Source organism: Lissotriton helveticus, chromosome 8, assembly GCF_964261635.1.
Source record: "Lissotriton helveticus chromosome 8, aLisHel1.1, whole genome shotgun sequence".
In the NCBI taxonomy this organism is placed as follows: domain Eukaryota; kingdom Metazoa; phylum Chordata; class Amphibia; order Caudata; family Salamandridae; genus Lissotriton; species Lissotriton helveticus.
This window is the reverse complement of record NC_136069.1, coordinates 1678906016-1678930666: the sequence shown is the minus strand read 5'-3', so window position 1 is coordinate 1678930666 and position 24651 is coordinate 1678906016. Positions and strand designations below refer to the sequence as shown.

General features: G+C 44.2%; 1 protein-coding gene across 4 annotated transcripts in view; it reads left to right on the top strand.

Moving 5' to 3' along the window:
• Positions 1-24651, top strand: part of LOC144773622 (transient receptor potential cation channel subfamily M member 2-like) — a 1628848-nt gene that overhangs the window by 1341188 nt on the left and 263009 nt on the right. For all 4 annotated transcript variants that reach the window (XM_078658771.1, XM_078658770.1, XM_078658769.1 and 1 more), the window contains one exon: positions 19381-19532. In XM_078658771.1, coding sequence (XP_078514897.1) covers positions 19381-19532 — 152 coding nt within the window. The remainder of the gene's footprint in view (positions 1-19380; positions 19533-24651) is intronic.

The window sequence follows — 24651 nt, the reverse complement described above, 5'->3', positions numbered from 1 at the left end:
GGCCAATACAATGTAACTTTGGTATACAAGCTACCTGCTGTAAGCAAGACTGGGCTAACATTATTCTGCTTGAGTTTTGTTGTTTAGAGATGCCACTCAAATATTGTTTCTTCTTCCTTTTTCTTTTTTCAGAGTTTTGGTCTTTGGTCTAAAGATAGGGTTTAGAAGTATGTTTTAGATCTTGTTTAATTATTTTATATACTGTAGAGAATCAGGAAATATCAAAACCATATTTGATATTTTGGCTACATTTGATTCTTTCACTGACAGGTAAAATGGCTGGTTTCATAAGATTTTTCCCTAATATGTGTCAGCACATTTGCCCACAGAGTATGGGTAAACACCCTTAATACTTCAGCCACTAGCTTCTAGTGAGTCAATATTGATAGTAGGTGAAATGCCAACACCTCAGGCTTTAAACATTCAATGCAAGGTATAGTGACAAGTATATGTGAAAAGAACGCTATCGCCAAGCATCTAGGATAGTGGTGAAAACATGACACCAGACTTTCGGAAAACATGGAACGCAGTCTCTCTTGGAATGCTCTGCAAAAAAGGTTATTTCCATGTTCAACAAAGATTGGAGTGATATTGTTTGTATTTGCAGTGATTCAGCTACATATATGAAAAAGTTGTGTGATGGCCTGTCAAAATTGATACCTGAGCTGAAGTGCTTCTCCGTAAGAGATCCTTGTCACTTGTTATCAGTTCAAACGTCTTTATTTCGATAAATTTCATCATAAAAGACAACATAAAAACACTTTCATCATCTATTTACAGCATTTACCATATGGAATACAAGTAATTACAATATTTAAAAAAATTTCATTTAACCCTAAGTACCCAAACTCCTAACATTGCAAAATAACACAATTGCACTATGATACTAAGCGGTTAATTGATTAATATACATAAAACAGAATTACATTTACATATAAAGTTGTCCCAAAGAAATACATTAATGTTAAAACATCAATTATTTAACAAACATGTAGCAGATAGGTGCCTCGCTCTAATAATCCAGGTCCAGCCCAAGAATTTAGCAACAGCTGAATGTTATAGTTCTCAGCAGCCATAGGGCCTCCTGTCCCACCCGTGTTCTCAAATTTTTACAGATTGGTTTTAACCATTTTCTCCGGGGGGCTAGGTAGGCAGGACAAACAAAAAAGAAGTGGTCAATGGACTCTATCTGATCACTGCACCACGGACATATAGCCGTAGTCAGTCCAGCCCATTTCTTTGTAAAAGATCTTAATGGTAACGTCCCAACCCTGAACTGGTGGTACAATTTCCTGTCTATACTCTTGGTGATAACATCCCAATAGATTTCAAACGAGGGGTCGAGCTTGTGATTCAGGAACCTACCAGTCAGGGATACTGAATCAGACTGCACAATAAGCTGATTCCTTTGGGCAGCCCAGTAAAGATCTTTAAATGCCTTTTTGGGCGGAAATGCATTGCTGCCGGGGTTCAACCACAATTGACTTAAGGCCATATTCTCTAGTAAGGTCTTAACAGTCTTAAACCACGGGAGACTACCAGAACCTACAATGGATCTAACATCTTGAATTTCCCTCGCAAAGGATGCAAGTTCCGGGGTTGACCAAATTCTCCTCCACAGTGCAATAGTCCTAAAGAGTGCAGCTTCGTTGATCGGTTGGCATCCTAAATCCAGTAACAAAGGTTTCATGGGAGTGGACTGGGGCAAACCAACCAACGAGCGCAAGAATTTATTTTGCACTCTAACTAGGGAGGACAAATCCGAGTAACCCCAAAGGTCCGCACCATACAATATTGCCGAGTTTATTTTGGCGTTGTATATTTTAAGTTCAGGACCAATTATTTTTGTTATTGAGGTTCTCTGTTCCTTAATAAGACACCCAGTTAGATGGGCAAACTTCAGGGAAAGTACTTCAATCTGAGTTTTCCATCTAGCCCTGTTTTCAAGGACAACCCCCAGATAGGTCATTGTTTCCACCTGTTCTAACCTGGTTCCATTCAAACTGACAGAACCCGCCAGCGGCCTATTTTTCGTTAGCACCATAAATTTGGTTTTGTTCACATTGACCTGTAGATCATTAATCTTACAGAATTCCTCAAATTTATTCAGTGCTAATTGAAGCCCCCTTTGGGTTTTGGAGAGGATAAGGGTATCGTCTGCAAAAATAAGGAGTGGGAACTTCCTACCACCCAAGGCAGGAGCATCAGTCGGTGTGTCGGCAAAAAACTGAGCAACCCTGTTAATAAATAATAAAAACAGGGTCGGAGCTAGTACACACCCCTGGGGGACACCACGAGTTACCTGAAATCTGTGTAACCTGCCCCTGCCTCCCCCATCTAACTTGTGCAAAATTTGCCTTGTGCAGTCTTATAACCAGATCCAAGAGATCACTAGGCATACCCATAATTCTCAAAGCCTCCCATAACTTAGCTCTGGGTACAAGGTCAAATGCAGATTTTAGGTCTACAAACGCAGTGTAGATCGTTCCTCCACCCAGGGACACCACCTTCCAATAGATAAGGCTAAATCTGAACACCTAGTCGATCGTGCTGACACAGGATCTAAAACCGGCCTGCATGGGAGATAAGATGTTCTCATTATCCATCCAGACCTGGATTTTAGACAACACCATCCTAGATATAATTTTTTGGATTGCGTCTATCAGACTAATTGAATGGTAGTTCTCAGGGGCCGAGCGGTCCCCCTTTTTAAATATGGGAAGGATTTTTGCTCCCAACCAAGAGTCCGGGATCGGAGCCCCATTTGAGATTGCATTTGCAAGTATAGTAATATACGGGACCCACAACCCGGGAGCATGTTTGAATAGGTCTGCCGGAATGCAGTCCATGCCTGGAGCCTTACCGGACTTTGTTAGACCCAATGCAATCTCAACATCTTTGGAATCAAATGTTACGGGGGGCACCACAGCCTTGGCAGTGCGGCATTTGAATCCAAAACACCAGTAACCACCAGATCGGGACCTTTGAACTGGGATTCGAAGTGTTCTACCCAGTCCTCTTGAGCACCATGATTTGTGGGGGTTTGTAGTTCAAGAAACTTCCCCCACTTTACAATCTGCCAAAACTTGGTCTGGTTAGTCGACAAACTTGCCTCATACAACTCCAACCAATGGAGATCTTCCCATTCCCTTTTTGCCTCTCCTACGGATCCTTTTATACTCAAGCCTAGCCTTCCTAATATCTGCGCTTACACTGGTTTTTAGTGCAGTAATCAGGACACTATGAGCCTGCCGGCACTGTTAATTGTACCATTTGTGTCCCGGTTTCACAGCCGTGGTGTCCAGAGGCTTGGTATTTTTTGAGAAAAGAGCTTTCAGAGAACTAAAAAGGCGTTCATGTAATGCACTAATCGGCACCAAATTATCCAATGGAACAACTAATGCCTGCAAAACATGCAGAGTATGTGTAACTATGAGGGAGATCTTATCCAAAACTACAGGATCTTCCACTATCCTAGTCCATCTTACCCTCCGCCTATCATTTGTTAAAATGGCCTCTGCTGTGGCACACTCAGTGGCGCCGGTATATACTGGACTATTTTCATGCTTCAAACTGAGAACCAAGGGGTTGTGGTCCCTTTCCGGACGAGCAAGAACACACATATCCACCAATGATGACCAGCACTCTACTTTAAGGAGGATATAGTCGATTCGACTCGTTCTCACCCCATTATCGAATGTGGGCCTACCAATTTTGTCTGAGGGTGATCGGCCATTAACTGCTCTCAACCCCCATTCGAGGCAAAATCCTAACCAGTGTAGTGCCGCCTCAGTCCCATTTTTAATAGGTTTAAGTTCGAGGGGTGGGATATTCCAAAGCGTATCTTCTTCCAAGGCAAGGTACTCCACGCCCCCCACATGGGGCTCAAAAGTGCAATTGAGGTCCCCAGCTATAATTACAAACTTGTCCCTCCCTATCGCACTAAGTATGGAATCAAGCTCTTTTAGAATAGTCACCGGACTCCGTCCTCCAGATAACCCACGGGCATAAACATTAACAATATAAATTTCTCGGTGGTTTGGTCTGGTGAGCTTTATTCCAACAATATCAGGGTTATACACAATCACCTCGATGGGCCTATACTTGACTGAGTGCCTTACCCATATAGTTAGGCCTCCTGAGGCTCTACCCTTACTGGCCCTTATGGCAGGTTTATAAAAATTAAGATAACCTAAGCGGTATATTGGATCTATGGCCCAGGTCTCTTGGAATAGTAGAATATCTTGAGTGTCCACAAATTCAGCCCACTTACCAATTGCTACCCTACTTTTCAGCCCTGCAATGTTCCATGAAACTATTTGGAGGGGAACTTCCTGTCTAGATGACTGGGGTGGAACTACATTTAAATCTGGAGAGCTCTCAACCACCAGTGAGGATTCTTCCCCAACAACTCTACAGTGCTACCACCCACGGGGACATTTACCTCCTGTATACCCAACTCTACATGGGGGCTATCGGGTTGCCTGAGCTGGACATTTCTACTGGATATATTGGGGAGTCAATCCACACCCTCTAGATCAGTAAGAGGATCGAACCTATTAAACACAGGAAAAAGAGGATGATGCGCCACCCGGTTGGAGGGAATTGCTCCATAAGGACCTCCCCGGCGGAGATTTGGATGTAGATTATGGGGGCCAGTTTTGTCCATGAATAAAAATAATCAAGGCCCAATGATTGAATATCGCCTTCTCTACCGAACCTGGGCGCTCTTCTGATGTGATCTACCACCCAAGGATCCCTGAAGTTCACTACGATACAATCCCCCTCCAAATCCTTGGGATTGTGGCCCACCCAGTTTACCCTTCTAACTCCTAAAATCTCTGTTGCCGATGAAGGGGGAAGAGTTCTATTTCTGTTTAACCAGTAGACCACCTTATTTTTCAGCGCCCCATGGGACTCTACTTTCTCCCCCCCTAATGCTCGTACTCCCACCAATATGAATGTATATGGCGCGGACTCTGGGGGAAGATTTATACATTGGAGGCATTCTTTACGGACCTCCTTCGCCTGCAAGGATTGCCCATTGGACTTTTTACCTGATTTCAGTGCACTTGATGCAAGCTGCAGTCTAGGCACCGTTTCCTTCGCCCTCCCCCCAGACCCGATTGGATCAGAAATATTTTTACCAACTGGATGTTTCTTCAGACACAATCGTTCTGGCTGGCTATTAGACTTAACGCCAGAAACCTGTGGAGCCACCCTGGAGTTATTGCCGGTTCCCAAACCCTTATTTATAATATCTGGGACCTTGGTGCTAGTCATATTTCTTGCCAGATCAGCCAGTGCATGTGAGTTATCTGTAACCTGTTTCTCGATCTGGTCTAGTTTAGAGTTAATCATTCTAGTTCTCTCTAAAAGTGGTAGCATCAAGGATTTCATCTGGATTTCAATTTTTCCCAGAAGACCTCCATCATTAAACACACCTAAGGGGGAATGGTGGATGGCGTCTGATGGAGCCCTAAATGGGCTAGGGGACTGAACAGCAACTGGTGGTGGTACCGAAATACTAGATTGTTTTTGTATTTTGGCCCGACCACCCTTCAGTGGACCACCCCCTCTTTTCTTGTTGTTGGGCTTATTCTTAACTAATGACCCCAAATTCTGGCTTATCACAGGTGAACTATGAACCAGGAGGGAGTTATGTACTCCTGAATTATTGCTACTGGGGACCGGACTGGAAGTAGAAACATTAATAATAGGAGAACTGCCCACATCCTCAACAATGGCTACGGGTTGGGGACTAGTAACACAACCAGGTTGAATTGTAGGTACCGATATAGGGGAGACCACGGTCCCAATACGTCCTAGAGAAGACCGTTTCCCCGTTAATAAATCTATGGACAAGCGCTTCTCAGCAAAGGCGATCTCCTTATCAATGATTGAAGTAGCCCTAGTATAAAATTGATCCAAAGTACCAGTAACCACCCCTCCTGAGGAGGAGAGAGTTACATGTCGATCCTTCCCAGACCTTAAAGTCATAGTAGCTTAATCCTTTTCTCTTTCACAAAGGTATAAAACAAGCAAAATCAAAGTACCTACTTAGCTACAATGGAAGTTTACAGAGGTTCATTAACAGGATGCAGGGGGAAAGAGAGGGGGCCCAGCCCGACCTTGTACGACCTCAGATGGCCTGCCCTTTGCCCGGACTTCGCCCCGGTCGTCGTCCCGCGCACAACGCGGGAATATCCAATGTTATATAGGAAGTAAGGGGGCGGGAAGAGGACCCAGGTGCGCTGGATGGAAATGTGCACAAACTGCTGGTCCTCGCAGTCCCACTCCTCTGGCAGATAGAAAGTTGCTGCAGGTGTTGGCCCCAAATCGGCAAAAAAACAAGTCAGGAGTCAGAAAACACCATAAATCAGGTCGAAGTCCTGTTTTGCTCCTCGTTAAAAGAATCCACACCAGGCTAGTGACAGCAGGAAACCACGACTGCTGTTAGTCACTTCGACTGCATATTATAGAAGAACATTAAAATGAGGTAACAAGCGCCACCTAGCGCAAAATCCTGCGGGGGACCGGGTCTAGCGCAGGAAATGCTGGTGATTGTGGTCTCCCCCCTCGGCGACCGCGCACAGGTGTCAGAGTGCAGCGGCGGCGGGGGAGACCTGGGGGGACTGGTAGATGACTGGTCGTGCCCCTCCTGCAGCCTCAGCCTCGCGGGTGGACGGGAGAAAATCCAGCGGCGAATCACAGGTCAGGGTGTGAACAGGCAAAGTCAAAATCCAAAATTAAATATAAGTCTTATTTTCCAGAGAATAAAGAAGTGCAGGGGAAAGTAAGAGGTTGTCACTTTACAAAAATCTTTTTAACAAGCAGTGCACCTTGCCACAAACAACGTTATATCAGCAGTAAATGTTGTCTTACGGTTTGGCGGCCCCACACACTCACCGAAATCTTTCCCTGTCTTCTTTGTTTGGGGCTGCACACAGAAGTTAATTTCTTGAATTTTATTTTTAAAACGCCCGTGTAATCACCGAAAGAAAAAAAACACGGCACTCGGAGCAAAACTTCCAAAATCGTTCACTTCACAAGCTGCTCACCGGCACAGATATCTCCTTTTCAAAGAGCCTCTCTCCCCAAAAAAGCCTGCTGCTAGCGCTGTAGCAATCACCGCTCGCAAATTCAGCCCGCAGCTCCAAACCAGGTGCACCGCATTCAAGAAACGCCAACTGCCGCTTGTTAGATGGAATGCTTAAAGCATCTTTACAATATTCAGGGTGTATGAGGAATGCTGTTGACGCTTTATTCCATTCTGGTGTACTGTTTTCTTATGCACAGGAACTAAAACACTAATATTTCTCATGTTGTGCTTTGTGTGGCATCAAAGAAAGAGTCATCCCAACGGTTTCCCTTAGCTGATGGTTCTCAATCGAAGGGGCTAGGAATGCTATATTATCCAGTTTATAGAATTTTTTTTGAGTGATGATACCAAAGGCAAGAAATGTGAGGATCTTTGGTCGCATATTGATAGTGATGTGAAAAAAAGTACACTCTACTGCATACTTTACAGGAAAACATAACTGCTGTAGTGGACATAATACAAAACTAGAGTCTGAAAACACCCTTGTCTGCCATATGTTCAGCATAATTGGTGTAGATGTGAAACATCTCCTTGAGAACAGGCTAGACAACACCTTTAATGACTTTGTTACTACAACATGTTCCATGTTAAAGTGCTTGCCACTTGGTAAGCAAAGCAATGTTGAAGAGCAGTCCAGGACTTTTATTTTACAGTGTATGAGAAATGGCTTGCAGTGATGCATAGAAATGTCCCTTTACCAACCATGGCATTTGAAGTCAATGAAACCTCACTGTGGTACTCTGTATAAGTTCTAGATCCCTTCCATCAAGGTGAATTTCCTCTGTAGTTTCAAAAGTGCTGCTTAATTTATGACCGCTTCAATACCTCTATGGGTATAAGCGCCCAGCTCAACAAAAATGTTGCAGAACCTGCCCTGAGAATCACAATCTCCAAGTACACCAGTATTGGCATGGAAAGCTATGTCAGTGGGCAGAGTTAACACATTGTGTACTGGCTGTTTTGGCATTGCTCGTCTCAAGTGCCAATGTTGAGATGGCCTTTTCACATAAGTTTACACTGGAAGGAAAGAACGAGCCCGTGACCAAAGACTCACTGAAGAAGTATTGTATGGTGTACCACAATAAGTTTAATTTGCAAAAATCTATTTGAACCTCATATACACTATAGGTACACTGTCTATATACCATGCACTATCAGTGCAAAAAGCAAGCAATAATAAGAGCAAAACATTCCATAAACACCAGAAAAACACTGTTTCTGTTGTTTTTAATCACGCGCAAATGTGTAATCACTGATAACCACTGTTTTTTTAAGGTATTGAAATCACTTGAAAATACTGAGAAAAAAACCCACCAGAATTGACCAAAAATAGAAACTGAAAACAGGAAAGCCTACATATTACATAGTACTATATTGGTAAAGCCTGACAACAGAGCATACAGCAAAATAAATCTACCCATTGCTGTTTACTGTTTGTCACATGTGATCTAGGATGTGCACTCTGCCCGTGGGTCCGGATAGTTCTTAGAGCCACGAATACCGAGCCCGAAAGGGAGCACAATAATGTGCACACACAGACACCAGGGGCATTGTGTAACACATATTTGTTTTTTAATGGAACATTTGAGATGCATGGCTATCACACGTGGAAGGCTAATGTACAGAGCATGAATATTGATCAAGATGATCGTTGCATGTTGTGTGTAGTATAAGATATGTGTAATCAGGAAAACACTTTTCAAAAAAGCTTTCTCAGAAGAAGAGGTGTCTCTCATCAAAGGGTGTAGAGAGAATGAGTAAAATGGGTGGAGTCGTCCAACTGTTGAAAATGGCAATGTATATGCACATAAGCGGCGTTCATTTGTGTTCACTGTACCCCTTGTTGTAAGCAGAACGGATATCGCGAAACACTGACTGTGTTATCCCGCCACCATAGACCCATGCACACACGTACACGACAGCCATTTTAGGCACCATGGCCTCTCTGCCCGTTTGTTAAACCCCCGGCACCCCTCCCCGCGCGCACTGCTCATGCATCGACCATAAAACCCTCTCCCTCTGCGTGACCCTGCTCTAGAAGTAACACTCCTGCTCGACCCCCCCCCCCATTTCCTCCCAAGAACACCCTTCCCCTCAGCTGACGATCTTATCGCCTGCCCAACCTTTGATCTGATCATCCCCTCCTGCCCTCGTGTCCTGTAGGAATGTCCGGCTGAGAGATCACAATCTCTTGTTACATTCAGGAGGGGAGGATGACATCTGATGGTAAGTTTCGAATAAATGACCACTATTTCCGATATAACTAAAATACAGGTGAAATGGCTCAGCTCGATTAGTTAAGGGTTAAAAAGTATAGTACGCAGAAATATTGCAAATATGAACGGTCCAGGTTTTTGTTGTATGTGTTTTTCATTTTTGTACAGCCTAAAGCAACCGCTAAAGATCCTGGTATTTAGCCTATACTTTATATGCTACCTGTATCAGGAAAGTTGTTTTTAAATGCCCCTAAGTCGCCCCGAAGGAGTGCCACCTGACCCCCCTAGTACGAACGACAACGACCCCGTACCACTGTAGGTTATCCCTTTTCCTCAAAGGAGAGCATGAGCTCGCCCCCCACTTTGCACCGACTGCCCTTTGTTCTGACCCCCCCCCCGCACACGATCCGTAATACCACACTTGGGCGACCTATGCTATCCACAGGCTTCCGATAATCATCTCTCCCACACTAAACGGTCCACCTGGGCTTAAACGCCAAGTTGGCAGGGACTGCATCCCGTGGAGATAGGCCGAGTATGTAGTAAGTAAAAGCCTTTTCGGGTTTATGCGCGCTAATGTGTTTTTAAATGCTGCCCCCGCCCCCCCCTTCTTTTTCCCTCTTTCTGCAGGTCACATCGGAACATCGATTAAAATACGAAAAAAAATGGTGATCTAGCGGACGAAGAGATGGGAAAAAGGGGTTCGATTATGGTGCCTACACACGACGAGCAAACAATGACTATTTCTCTCCCTGAACTTAGCGCTTGGGAGGACAGCCTGAAGCGGAAACTACAAAATATGACTTCGCTCGGCACCCCGAATAATACAACCAAGAATGACGTGCACTAATGAATAAATTCCTACGTTTAACTAAATAGGGAAAGTTTAAGGAATATTCCGAGGTGAGGTTTACCCAAGTACCCTCCGCTTGGAGGACTAGGAATGTTGCCAGTGTTTAAAATCTACTACCTCCTTTTTGCACCCTCATAGACATGAAACTCAAAGCTGCCCCATTGTTCTCCCAACTGACACCCACTGTTGCCTCAGCCCACCGTGAGCATTAGCCCGACCAGGTTAGTTCTTGACCAATTGCCAAAGGCGTAAGTGTGTGCAACCAAAGCCACCAGTGAAGGCAGCCGACGATAAAAGAGAAGAAAAAGGTCAAAAGAGCTTAGGATGCTAAGGATGCGCAGCATACAGGAAGAGATCATTTTGGCCAATAACTGTTCTATGTTTTGTCTTGGATTTTTGTATATAATACCAATAACTGTTCTATGTTTTGTCTTGGATTTTTGTATATAATACATGTACTGTCGCCCCCGCCTGAGTTTGTGTGTACGTAATGTATGGATCTACGTCGTCCCTCTGCCTGTGTTTCCGTATTACTTGACCCCTGCTGTTCTGTGTTGTGTGCGCACTAAATGGCCTATTATTGTACACGTTTCTCTCTCTCTCTCTCTCTCTCTCTCTCTCTCTCACTCTCTCTCTCTCTCTCTCTCCATGTCATACGTGTACCGAATGGTTCGTTTAGAGTGCGGACGACTCTCTCTCTCTCTCTGAGGGTCCCCCTGTTCCCTCCTCCCTTGTGTGGTAACGTTGTGCCCCACCGGCACAAACCTAATTGGGTCTCTTCGAACACAAAGGTGTTCGGCAAAATTGACAGGAACTAAAACGATTGTAACTTGCCATATTACTACCTCTCCTTTCTGCAAAACGATAGAACCCGAGTTGGTAACGAAAGAAAGGACAGGTAAGACGACTGATGTCCCCTAATCTGGCCTTTTTATAGGGGGACTATAACGTCAATGGTCTTCTGTTTTTCAGTTCGTTAGAAATGCAATCCCCAATGCCCAGATTGCCTCACCCCTCTGCACTTAAGTGCGGATGTCCAAAGCGTCCTCGCTTCTCCCGATTGACCCCAGCTCCCTGTCCAAAGCGTCCTCGCTTCTCCCGATTGACCCCAGCTCCCTGTCCAAAGCGTCCCCGCTTCTCCCGATTGACCCCAGCTCCATATCAGCTATCCCCGAAGCGTAATTGATGACCTTGATTAACCGTCGCTCCCCAAGAAAAGCATGTTTAACCTCTGCCCCCCTCTCATGATGATAACCCCCCTGCTTGCAAGAGTTAGCCGAACCCGAAGGGAAATGTAAGATTGTCAGTACTTGGGTTAAAAAAAGGGGCGAGTCTCTACCTAAGGACTCGATTTTGAGTTTGATAGAATACACTGTCGATGGGAGTCCGATTTCTCTCCACGTACGTCACGAATGAACGCCAAATAGGCTTACGAATTCAGTGGAAATGCCCTCCTACATACTCCATAAGTGATGACTTCTGACTGTGACCGATGAACCTATCCCCCACCTACTTAGGATTGGGGACGGAATTGAGATGTATAAATGTCAAATGAACAACGAACTTTTTTGAATATGAACTACTTATTGATATGAATTTAATATCAATCTGCTATTGATATCTAACTTGCGTTCAAAATAAACTGAACTATCAAACTGTTCCTTTGAAGAATTATTCAAATGGTGTGCCAACCTGTGGGGATGTAGTTGCATGGCTCATGCATACACGACTCTTTAAACATTTTCCTAAGTGTCTCGGACGGAGACACCACCCACGTGTGCACCCGAAACTTACCTATATCTGACCAACCCAACACACCTTAGCTGTGCATCGTCTCTTCCTACTTATCATTTACATTATTCCGCCACGAACGATTGCACGCATCAAAATGCAATTCGAAGAAATTAGCCGTAGCACTGAAGCTAGAGCTCACACCCTCGCATATGACGATGAGGAACGTCAACGCATCTATGCCTTAATTGAAGAAGACATCACCCCAGCCTCCTCCACACGCAACAAAGAACAATGTATTAAGCAACTACTGTACCTTTCAAAGAGACACATTAACCAAAAGCTCCATGCGAGCACTTTACTGAAGTATCATAGGGCCCTCAGAATCCCTCGCGGTTTACGGATCGCCTTGAAACCCTCATTGTGCAAAAATTCGAAGACATTTAAAGATAAATGGGAAAGAATTTTGAATAAATGTAGCCTTGATCTTATCCTATTGATTGTGGAAGAGCTTTCAGACATTCTCAAAGAACTTGAAGTTGAAATTAAAGAAATCGATTTAGAACTCAAAGACATGCTAACTCCAGAAGAACTCACTAACACTTTGGCTGATTTAAAAAACACATTGGACAAACATCAAAAAGAGATTAACGAGCGAAAAATCCGAAAATACCGTCGGGACACGCTTGACTACAAGCTTGATGAAGTTTATTCATGGGCAGACATTTACGCCCAACGGAGAAGAAATCGACCAACTAACACACAAACTGATACATCTTCCTCCGGCAGCGACACTTCCTCTCGACCACCTCGTGCCACTCCAACTCTTAGACCACCTCACGACGGTGCTAGTACGTCCACCACTTCACAAATCCAAACCTCTGCGGTTCATTTTTTAGAGGTAGAGTCAACCGACCTCGAAGACTCAGGAGGAGCCAGCGCAAAAGTAAAAGATTCAACCGCCCCATCTACCCGGAGCAAGACAATACCGAAAGATCCCAAACCCAAAAGGACAACTTAGTTATAAACATCTCGAACTCTGCCATCAATCAACATCAGATGAAGGTCTTAGAAAAAGGCACTTCATTCATTCCCACCAGTAATACCAACTTGTTAGAACTTGAGGTTAGCACCTTCAAATTCCTAAGGAAACTTAGGTTGCGTTACTTTTTTGAAAAGGTCTTACCACCCACCACTGACAGCAAGCCTGACGAACTGAAAGGATTGAGACCTGGTAGCACATTTCAGGCTCCTTGTAGCCACAAGTCAATCGACTTATTTGAAAAATTGGTACGGCATGACGTGTCTAAGATCAACTTCCAGCGCCATAACCGACGCCCTAACCTCACACCCAAAGACTTCGATGCCCTTCAATCTCTGGCCAACAACAAGGCAATTAAATGTCTGAAAGCCGACAAGGGTGGGGCTCTTGTCATTCTTGATAACTCTTTATACAATGTACGTTTACAAGAACACATCAGCGATGCCTCCTTGTATATGAAACTTGATCAGAACCCGACTAGAGAATTTTTTAACACTCTTCAAGACATCGTCAAGAGAGCTTTTGACAACAACATTATACAGGAACGCACTAAGAATTTTCTCCTACCTCAACATCCAAGGAGTCCAACTTTACAAATGAGTCCCAAAATTCATAAAGATTTGAATAATCCCCCTTTTCGACCAATTGTGTCCACCAGAGGTTCTATCCATGAAGCGACCGGTAAGCTGATTGACAAATACTTACAACCCATTGTTACCAAAGCTCACAGCTACATCAGGGACACTACAGAATTCCTAATTAAACTATCTGAAATTCAAATTAACCACGACAATCATTACATTATGTGTACTGCTGATGTCAGTTCCTTATACACGTCCATCCCTCATCAGGGAGGCATTGAAGCAGTTGAACAGGCCTTGCTTACCAGTGACATTGACAGCTCCATGCAAATGTTCCTTATGGAATTGATGGTATATACTCTCTATCATAGTTATTTTCATGTCAACAATGAGTGGTTCCTACAGCTTTCTGGAATGGCTATGGGAAATTGTGCGGCCCCCTCATACGCTAACATCTACATGGAAAACTTTGAAAAAATGTATATATATGGCGATCAAACCAACTATGAAAAAATACTCATGTATACAAGATACATTGATGATCTCTTCCTTATTTGGATAGATTCCAAAGATTCTCTTGAACAATTTCTCAGACAACTGAACTCTAAAGACGACCGCATCGAGCTCACATGGGAAACCAATGATTCGGAAATTACTTTCCTTGATGTAAACATAAAAATCACCACCAATGGACTCAGCACTGACCTCCACAGAAAAAAGACTGACCGCAATAACACCTTGCACTACAAGAGCCACCACCAGGAGTCTCTTAAGAGACATTTACCGTTTTCTCAACTTTTGAGAGTCAAACGCATTGTTTCAGATGATCACACCCTCGACCTACGTATGGATGAAATGCAGAAACGATTTGTAGCGAGAGGCTACCCTGAACAGGTTGTGAAAGATGCACAACTTCGAGTAGCACAAATTACCAGACAAGAAGCCTTGTTAAAAAAAAACAACACAACATTGTCACGAAACGTCCTGGTGTCCAAATATTCGACAGTCAGCAAGATCTATAAAAAGATCATATTAAAACACTGGCCTATCCTCCAGATTGAACCAGATTTCGACGAGTTGTACAGAGCTGCACCCTTGTTCGCCCACACTCGAAGTAAAAATATTAAAGAAATTCTATCCAACCCCACATCTCCAGGTCAAAAATACAAGGGCACACAACCGTGCCTTAACTGCAGTCATTGTAATTCAGCTATTAAAGGTAATTTCATTCATCATCCAATGAAAGGTAAAATTATTAAGCTCCGAACCAATGCCACTTGTGACTCCTCAAACTTAATCTACGCTCTCAAGTGTCCATGTGGCAAACTATACGTGGGGAAAACCGAGAGAAAAATAAAGACACGTTTAAATGAACATAAGTCAAACATTAGACTCAAGAACGTGAAGTCCAACATTGCCATGCATTTTGACGAAGCTCGTCACTCCATTGCCCAACTACAATTCATTATTTTGGAAACTGTCACCAAAAAGGAGGGCACTGACAACAATAAACTCTTGTTGAAGAGAGAATTGGAATGGATTTATCGCCTTCAAACCCAAAAACCTTTTGGATTAAATGATCGCTGTGAATTCAGTTGCTATCTATGATGTTAACTATACCACATTAGTTCCTATGCTGCGTGTGTTTTTACACTTACTGTCACCTTTACCTGCATGGTTCACCTTTATTATTATTATTATTATTCCTTTTTCTTCACTTCACCCTATTAACACATTTGTACACCTTTCATTTTTTTATCTTTTGATTGCGGTTTCCCCCACTCCAACATGGCGCCCATATCATCCACCTACTAACCCAGTCCATCTTTAATGTTTACTACCCTGCGTCCCGCGCTATATTGACTTCCCGGCTTCCTGGTCGGGAACCATGAACCTGTCAGTAACGGGCGGCGTTACTCTGAAGCTGAAGTAAGTCTTTCTCACGGGGCGCCTCGTATGGTGGCCTGCTTAACGCGCGCTGAATTGCACATGCTATGTTAAACCCACGAGCACTCTGATAAAACAGTTGCATGTATATTCCACACATATGAGGTCACAAGTAACTCGAGAACATCATTTGCTTCGTCTGCACTTTTCATGTTTTACCGCACCCAGGTTTTCACCTCTCGAAGCCTTAGTCGCAACAGCAGTTAAGCGCCATGTACTGTTTCTTGTAAACATGCATGTTTATTACGTTTTTTATTATTATGTTTTTTACTGTTATGTATTCTGATAGTGATTCGTCTCCTTTCTTTTAGTACTCCTTGACAAAGGGCCCAGCCCGAAATGCATTGGAGTTACATTGCTTTACTGTTCCTCGTTTTGAACAACGAACTTTTTTGAATATGAACTACTTATTGATATGAATTTAATATCAATCTGCTATTGATATCTAACTTGCGTTCAAAATAAACTGAACTATCAAACTGTTCCTTTGAAGAATTATTCAAATGGTGTGCCAACCTGTGGGGATGTAGTTGCATGGCTCATGCATACACGACTCTTTAAATGTCTTCTCCTGCCAGTTTTTCTAAAACTTGTTTTGTACCCATTCAAAGATACAATCACCGGAGGAGAGGAGCTGGACGTGACGCACAGCCTGGCCACAGATCATGAAGCACGTGTGACCTCAACCAAAGGTGGAGTCGCAGAGCAACGAGACGCGGGACGAGGCACCACTCTCAAACTCGGCAGATGAAGGAATGAAGGGCTGCCTTGAAGCCCTCGATTTGCTGACCCACTCGTGCCTCAAGTCCCCGTCCCTTTTGAGCCCGACTGATGGGTCTGCCTGCTCGTCGTCCTTTGCTCCTTTGTTCCCTTGGTGTGTTCAAAGATCTGATCCCACTCCGCCCTCTCTTCCCTCGATTATTCAACAACATCACCCTTTTCGCATAACTTTTGACTCAGAAAAGAAGAGCAGCATTTGGATAGAATAAGGTTTTGCCACAGAAGAAGAAAGACACGCAGGTGCCCAGCATGAGGCACCCCTAAGAAGATCAGTTAGGAAACAGGACTGTGATCTAACAGCAGAGGACTGATCGCACCCTGCAACGCGTAAGGATGAATCCGAGCTGGACCTATAGCTCCACCGCCGGTGCTCAACAGCGCCAACGAAAGAAGACGGACTACCAGAGCCTACCAGTGATGGCTCGCTGTTAAAAAGACATTGTGACGAAGACCCCCCTTCCTGAACTTTCTACCCACCCCTTGACTAATTGCTTGTATCGAACTGAATTCCTCCCTCAACCATTTTTGTATTGCTTTCAAAAATGTTTCATCGGTCACTCATGTATTTAGTTTTCCAAAAGTCTCTTATAGCACTGACAAGACCCGAAGGTATCAGAGCACTTTTTACTGTATGTTGATGTCACCGGAGAGAAAGTCAGAACCTGATTCTATAATGTGTCGGAACCTTTTTCTTGATTGACCCGATTATGCCGATCTCTAGACTTGTATGAATAACCCAACAAATGTCAATTCATATGTACCGCATTCCGCCAATCGTATCGACTGTATATGGTTACACGCAATCTGCTAGTATTGACAAACGCTATTTCATTGGCCACACATGACTATATGTACACTCCGTCAGTTGAGGTAAACACCGAAATGAACTAACTTATGTAAAAAAGCGGCGACTGTTGAAAATGGCAATGTATATGCACATAAGCGGCGTTCATTTGTGTTCACTGTACCCCTTGTTGTAAGCAGAACGGATATCGCGAAACACTGACTGTGTTATCCCGCCAGCATAGACCCATGCACACACGTACAGGACAGCCATTTTAGGCACCATGGCCTCTCTGCCCGTTTGTTAAACCCCCGGCACCCCTCCCCGCGCGCACTGCTCATGCATCGACCATAAAACCCTCTCCCTCTGCGTGACCCTGCTCTAGAAGTAACACTCCTGCTCGACCCACAACCCCCCATTTCCTCCCAAGAACACCCTTCCCCTCAGCTGACGAGCCCCCCCCCCCCAGCTGCACTTGGCCTTTCGACCCGGTCCCAAGTCCTAAGACCAAGCCTCGTGGATGTACACCCCCCCCTTTTTCCTGCCCAGCATAACAAAACCGTGATACACCAACCGAAGTGCCCGATCTTATCGCCTGCCCAACCTTTGATCTGATCATCCCCTCCTGCCCTCGTGTCCTGTAGGAATGTCCGGCTGAGAGATCACAATCTCTTGTTACATTCAGGAGGGGAGGATGACATCTGAGCAACTGGTATGGGAATAGGCCTGAAGCTGGGATTCCAAGCATGCTTTTTCCTACTTCAAAGCGTCTTTATTGCAATAAGGAATGTTTGTGCATCATAAACATGTGTATAAAAGACGAAGCCTCAGAGAAACTTGTTAGAGCACCTCCTGAAGACACTATGCGAGTGTCTGAAATGACAGGCTCTCCTCATGAGAAATAAAACTCTGTTCTTGTTTTCCTGCTTCCAGCGCCCGTCTCTTTATTTGGTAATTGTTCAAGATGGGAACTAAGAGGCGTTCTGCACCAGCAGCCTGGGCATCAGGTGCGTTATGGGCTGACTTTTCCACACAACTGTTACAGTGGGAAAAGTTATAAACCAATCAAATGCTTTTTTTTAAGGTCACATGGCAATCGCGCACCGAGGCCGCATCCGACGCGATTTTGACAAAATATATTTATCATTATAGAAGTTTATTACAGTTAGAAATATATAAAAGTTTGAAACATTTCAGATTATCGCTTTCTCTCATATACTGTTTAAAGTTATTTAGATATACTTTTGAGACAAAAATAAAAAAAGCGAATGGCGTACTCTGCGCAATACTATACGTCTGTGACGTAAAACAGCGCCTGCCAGCATGTACTCGTCGCATACGCAAAGCGCAGCGGGCGCAATTCCATACATACATGACGTAACGAGTGGCTTGGTACTGCGTACCCGTCGGATACCAAAGTAGCACCTGGGGTGACTTCATGCGTATATGATGTTACGCGAGACGTGGTGACGAAATGTGCATCATTTACGAGTTTAGCGACATGGCGGATAGGGTTAGTGTGGTGATGGAGCTTGGCATGGTACCAGTATGGGAGTGCAGTTTTCTTCTAAAAAAACAAAAAAATACATATTTTTTGGGGAACATATAAAACATTACATAATTTTTAAAGTAAAAAAAAAAAAGAAGTATGGTAGAGTTCCAAAATATTTTACAAAATATTTGGAAAATTATAGGTTTTAGAAACATTAAAATAAGAAATTAACATTTAAAAACCTTTGAAATTCAGTGAAAAAACCATAGGTTTCAGGTAAGTTATAGTTAGGAATTAGCATTTAAAAAACCTTAGAAATTCACTAAAAAAGCCATAGGTTTGAGGGACGTTATAGTTAGTTGAACAATTCACCTGTTATAGTTAGTTGAGCTAAATATAACTTGTGCGCCCACAATGCACTGCTGATGAGGTCAAATGTTCAACTAACTAAAACATCCCTAAAACCTATGGTATTTTTAGTGATTATATATATATATATATACTAGCAGCCCGTCCCGACGTTGTCCGGGTATGAATTGCTGCCGGCCAGTAGTATATTGTTTTGTAGGATTTCGTTTTGATTGCATTTCTTATCTCTGACAGGCCTGTGAAACGCTCCGATTCACAGTGCACTGCTGATGCACTTAAGATTACCAGTAAGTAATCCTAATATTCTCTGTAGTCTTCAAGCGGTCCATGTCTCATGAAAGGCTGGTATGGTATGGCTCTCTAGTCTGCTTCAGTGAATCAGGAGTCTATGCCCCCCTTGTTGCATCTTTCACTGTTTACAGTCCTCTTGCAAACAGCACTTGCTGTGTTTTGGGACCAACTAATATCCTTTCTTTCCTGCAGAGCATCTGAAGCCCTTTGAAGTTGAGGAGCCAACCTCTGGGGACAAATCTACGTACTTCAAATGTAAATATCACGTGCATTCCCGCCAGCTGATGTACCCCGGCACCAATGTAAAACGCTTCCCAGTGCCGGATGAACTGGTGCCATGGAAGGTGAGGGTCTAACCAAGCAAAAAGATACAACTTCTCCATGTACAGAGATGTGCTCCCAGGTCTGTTCACCCCACATTGCCTGTTTTATATTAAGCACTTGTTCCTGTTTTTTATATAAGACTCCATAAATAGAACACATGTATTTAGTACATAATATACTTCGCAGTCAGTGTTGGTGCAAAGATTTCCACTGATACAGGAAAACGGACGTTTTGCTGTTTGGGATCTCTTCCTGCTATAGCAAGAAGGCAACTATGGAACTCTTTGTCACAATCTAGCACACTTTTTGGCTTCTTGTGATGACTTTCTCTTTAATGAAGCCTCAGTCCCTATCACAGTCCTGTGGTGGTCAAATTATTCACTAAGTGGATTGTTTCTACAAACCACATTAAACTAAGTGGAGAGAGCACCCAGAATTTTTTTAGTAGTGAGCTGGTGTTCCCAGTCCAGCAGTATTCAAGTGATCAAGGAAAGTTTTTTAAATACTAAATAAAGAGTACTAGCCTGGCACGCAAGCACTGATCGGTGTAGGACTCTGTTAGTGATGGTATCTTAAATTTCTATAGCGAATATATTACCTCTTGAGCGGTATCTTGGCACTTGGACACAAGATTGTGAAGGATCAGGAACAAAATAGGCGGGAAATTAAAAAGGGGCATGCTGAGTTTCAGAAGATCTTATACATGAAGAGCGAATAGGTAAGCTTTAAATAGTTTTTTTTTCAAACTAGAGTGGTCCTATTGTGAACATACATGTGATGACATCTTGTTCCATGCCTTTGGAAATTAAACCAGCAACATTTGGCCTTGCTTTTACAAATCTGGGAATCAGTAGTTGGTTTTGAGAGGATGATCTCAACGTCCTACAAGGTATGTTATCTTGTGAACATTGAGGACATATAGTCATCCTTTTTTGGCTATATAAAGCTTTACGGCAGAAGCATAAGGCCTTGTACAGACTTCTATTTTGAATTTGGGAGCCAGTGCAATTTACGTAAATAGCTGGAGATAGAGGTCTTACTGCTTAGGCCGGAGACTAAACTGGCTGCTGTATATTGTCCTACTTATAGTCTCTGGGTAGCGTATTTTGGCCACTCAGCACTATCGTGGTAGGGGATGTGGCCGAGGTGTCCCTTCTTTTAGTAATTCCTGGGGCCAGCAGGGAGGTTCTGATTTTGCCAGTCCGGCTAAGTCATGACTATCCTTTGCCTCTGGAGGAAGACCCAGTTGGGGATCACCTCAGGACCTTTTTGCCAGTTTGGGAGGAGTTTCCCATGGGTCATTAGGGAATAGAAATGATCAGATCAAGGAATTGGATATAGTTATTGCATCTCCCTTTGAAAGCTTCCGTTCTACCCCTGTTGCGGTGTAAAAAGTGAAAAAGGGACCCATTTGGAAAGGGTTCAGGACATGTTGAACAAGAGAGCTATTGTAAGGGTTCCAGTGGATCAACACAGTAAGGGGACTTATTCGATCCTTTTCGTGGTCAGCAAGTCAAATGGAGATTACAGGCCAGTGATGAATTTGAAATCAGTGAATTTGTGCATTCCGCACAACTCTTTCAAGATGGTGACCCTGCACTTGATTCTTCCGCTTTCTGACGGTGGGGGATTTTCTAACTTCCATGGATCTGAAGGACGCATATTTTGATCTGCCAGTTCACCTGGCCTTGCAGAGGTTTCTGAGGTTCTGTGTGGGTGGAGATCATTTCCAGTTTCAGATATTGCTATTTGGACTTTCTGCTTCTCCTAGGGTTGCTGAACCTGGAGAAGTCTCATTTGATTCAGTCACAAGAACTGTTGTTCATTGAAGTGGTCTTCAGCATGAGGGAAGGGAAGGTGTTCCTTTACAAGCCAGAGAGAATTACTCTTTCAAAAGAATCGTGGCAGTCATGCCCTCTCCAGCTTTCACACAAGGCAATGGTTGATAGTACAGGGGTTGATGGCTGCAACTGTCATGATTATTCTTTGGGCCATATAGAATTTATACCCCTTGGTGAATCACATCCTTTTCCTTTAGTCTCCAGGGTCACAGGATTATGAACAGTTGATTCCGGGATGTTTGTTTATCACCCAGGTCTTGACTTGGAGGTTGGATGTGAGGAACCTGATGAAGGGTTCTCCATTTGTGTGCTAACAGTGTGTGGGTTTGACGAGGGATGCCAGCAGGTTGGGTTGGGGGCAGTCAAGGCGCAGGACTCTTTTCAGAAGCTCTGGTTGGTCCACGAAGCTCAGATGTCTTCCAACTGGAGGGAATTTAAGGCAGTGCAGTTGGTGCTGGTTCATTTTCTACATGTGGTATTGCATCGGAAAGTTCTGGTGTGGACAGACAACCACATGGTGGTGTGCTATGGGAATCATCAGAGGAGCGTGAGAGTGGCAGCTATGAATGTATTAGCACAGCAGATGTGAAAATGGGCAGAACTGAATTTGTTTAAATTGAGGGCAGTGCATCTTCCTTAGCCAATAAAAGCGGATGCAGATTGCTTGAGCAGGATTTTTCCTTCCCTGTCGGAGATGACATTAGAGAAGGGAGTGTTTGGGTTCCTAATACGGAAGTTGGGGTTCCTGAGGTGAATCTGCTTGGGATGAATGAGAATGCGTTGAGGGGCAGGTTTTGCTCTCTAAGTTAGTCCAGCAAGGTGTGGAAGGTGGATGCAATGTCATTTCCATGGGGGGTGGGGTTGTTGTTTGCCTTTCCTCCAATTTTTTTTATTCAGAGGGCGCTGATAAAAATCAAGCAGGACGGAGCGTATGTGATTGTGGTGGTACTGGGCTGGAGCAGAAGGCCGTATTTCCCTCTATTGCTGCAGTTGGCTGTGTTGCCGTGTTGGAAGCATCCTCTGGACTCATGTCCTCTGAGCTTTCTCAGTCTGTCTCCGGAGAGTCTGGTCTTGTTACGGTTGGCGGCCTGGCTGGTGAGAGGCTGAACCTTGAGACTTTGGGTTGTTCTCCAGAAGTTGTTCTGTTTATTCAGCAGTCTAGGAAACCACCTATGCTGAAATCTTATCCCCAGCATTGGGTTTCTTTTCAGAGCTAGTGTTCTGCGAAAGGTTGGTCGACTTTGAATGTGGACAATAAAAAGATTCGGGACTTTCTGAAAGAGGGCATTGATTTGGGCTTGGCTGTTTTCACATTGCATGCATTGTGGGCTGCGGTGCAGGCCTTCAGGGATCTGGACTGTGAGGGCATGGTTCCACTGGAAGCACAGCTTTTGTGGAGTTGTTTTCTTAAAAAGCTGGTGGTTAAGTCCTTGCCTCCTATTTGGTACTTACTGTTGGTATTTTAGGCTCTACAGTCAGCTCCACTTGAGCCTTTGGAAGAGTTTCCCCTTCACTTTCTCATCAATAAGGGGATTTTCCTGGTGGCTATCACGCAGGTTGGGGAGTTGGTCTCTTTGCTGGGTTCAGCATCGTTTTGGAGATGCTATCCGGATAAGGTTGTTCTGAGGACTGATCGTACATTTTGTCCTAAGGTTCCTTCCATCTTTACATTGTTCAGAAAAGTTGGTCTTACCTATTTTGTGTGCTAACCCTCAGGCTTAGCGTGCGGTTCTTCTGCACCGTTTAGATATCAAGCGGGTCATTAGTGTGTATCTGGATCATACTTGTCCTTTTCATAAGGGGGATTCTCTTTTTGTGACCTTTGGGTTAGCTGGCCAGGGTTTGAAGCCTTCTGTGACTGCTCTCAGTTTGTGGTTGAGGTGGGCTATTATTGCTGCATGAGTCCATGGGGGCATCTGTGCCTGGGTCAGTTCAGGGTCGCTCTATGAGAGGGACAGCTGCTTCCTTGGTGAGTTTGAAGGGGGCCTTGATGGTTGATATGTGCAGAGTCACCACTTGGAGTTACCCACATACTTTTATGATGCATTACCGCTCGGTGCTGTGTGGTGGGTGGTGATATGTAACACTGCATTTTGGTGACGCACTGTTGAGTTGTGTTTGTGGCTTCTGATGTGCTGCAATGTCTTTTGGAATTCATTATTTTTCTGCTCCTGTAGAGTGAGAAGCTGATTATTGCTTGGGTATCTGCTCATGTACCTAAGGACAGTGACGGGGAGGTCTGACGAGGTAGTCATGTCTAATTACTTACCGGTAAAGTTAATTTCTCCGAGTCTAAGACCTCACTGCCACAGTCCTGGTTCCCATCCCTCGTTCCATGTGTTCAGCTTTATTTGGCTTGGGATTGCAGGGTTTCCTGTTGTGAGGTCAGTGGTTTATGTATCACAGAATGTAGGTGTGGTCTAGAGGGAAGCGATATAGCCATTTGAGTGTTTACATTTGATTGAATAAGGCTGCTGGGGGAGCTGATGCTCATTTCCATAAGGACTGTGATGGGGAGGTCATAGACTCGGAGTGATAAAGTAACCAAACATTACTTCCTACTGAGAGCAGCCGAAAGAGCGCAGGATATAAGAGGATGCACAGATTGTCGGGAGCAGGCAACCCCAAGCAAGATCCATGAAAATATAAACACAGAGCCCGGTTTTAAGAAAGGTAACCGCAGTAGTCACGAAAAAGGCATCAGCTATAAGAAGCACAGCTCCTCAGAGAATCTGATAATAACAGAGAGGAGCATATAAACAAATAAAAGCACATAATAGTATACACAATAAAGAGCAAGCTACCCCAAATTATGCTCAACCGCATTAACTTCTGACAGTGTCCTACTTAACCAGAGATAAAGGAGAGGCCTGGCACTTCAAGCTCCAAGAAGGCCCAGCCTCTCATAGCTTACCTACACATGTTCTTACAGGCTCCATAGATTCTGGGTGATATCCTGGAGAGCAGAGGAAAGACCAGGAAGTATAAAGGCTCTCTTTATTGTACAGTAGTTATTGGTAGGAGAATAAGGAAAGGCGGCGGGTATGGCAGGGCGTACCAGTCCCCACCTGGTACCCATTGGCGCTGTTGGGGGCGCACCCCTATCACGTCACCATGACGCGGCGGGCGCGCCTCAGCGTAGATTGGGTCCTGGAGTGACCCGGAAGTGATTGAATCGGGGGGTCTTAAGACCCCCCGCCTTCCAACGAAATCCCTCTCATGTCCTGGTTAATAATGTTTGTTAACGGAAGGGGGGTCCCTCCAGCAGTCCCGGACCATATGGGTTGAGGAGGTAATG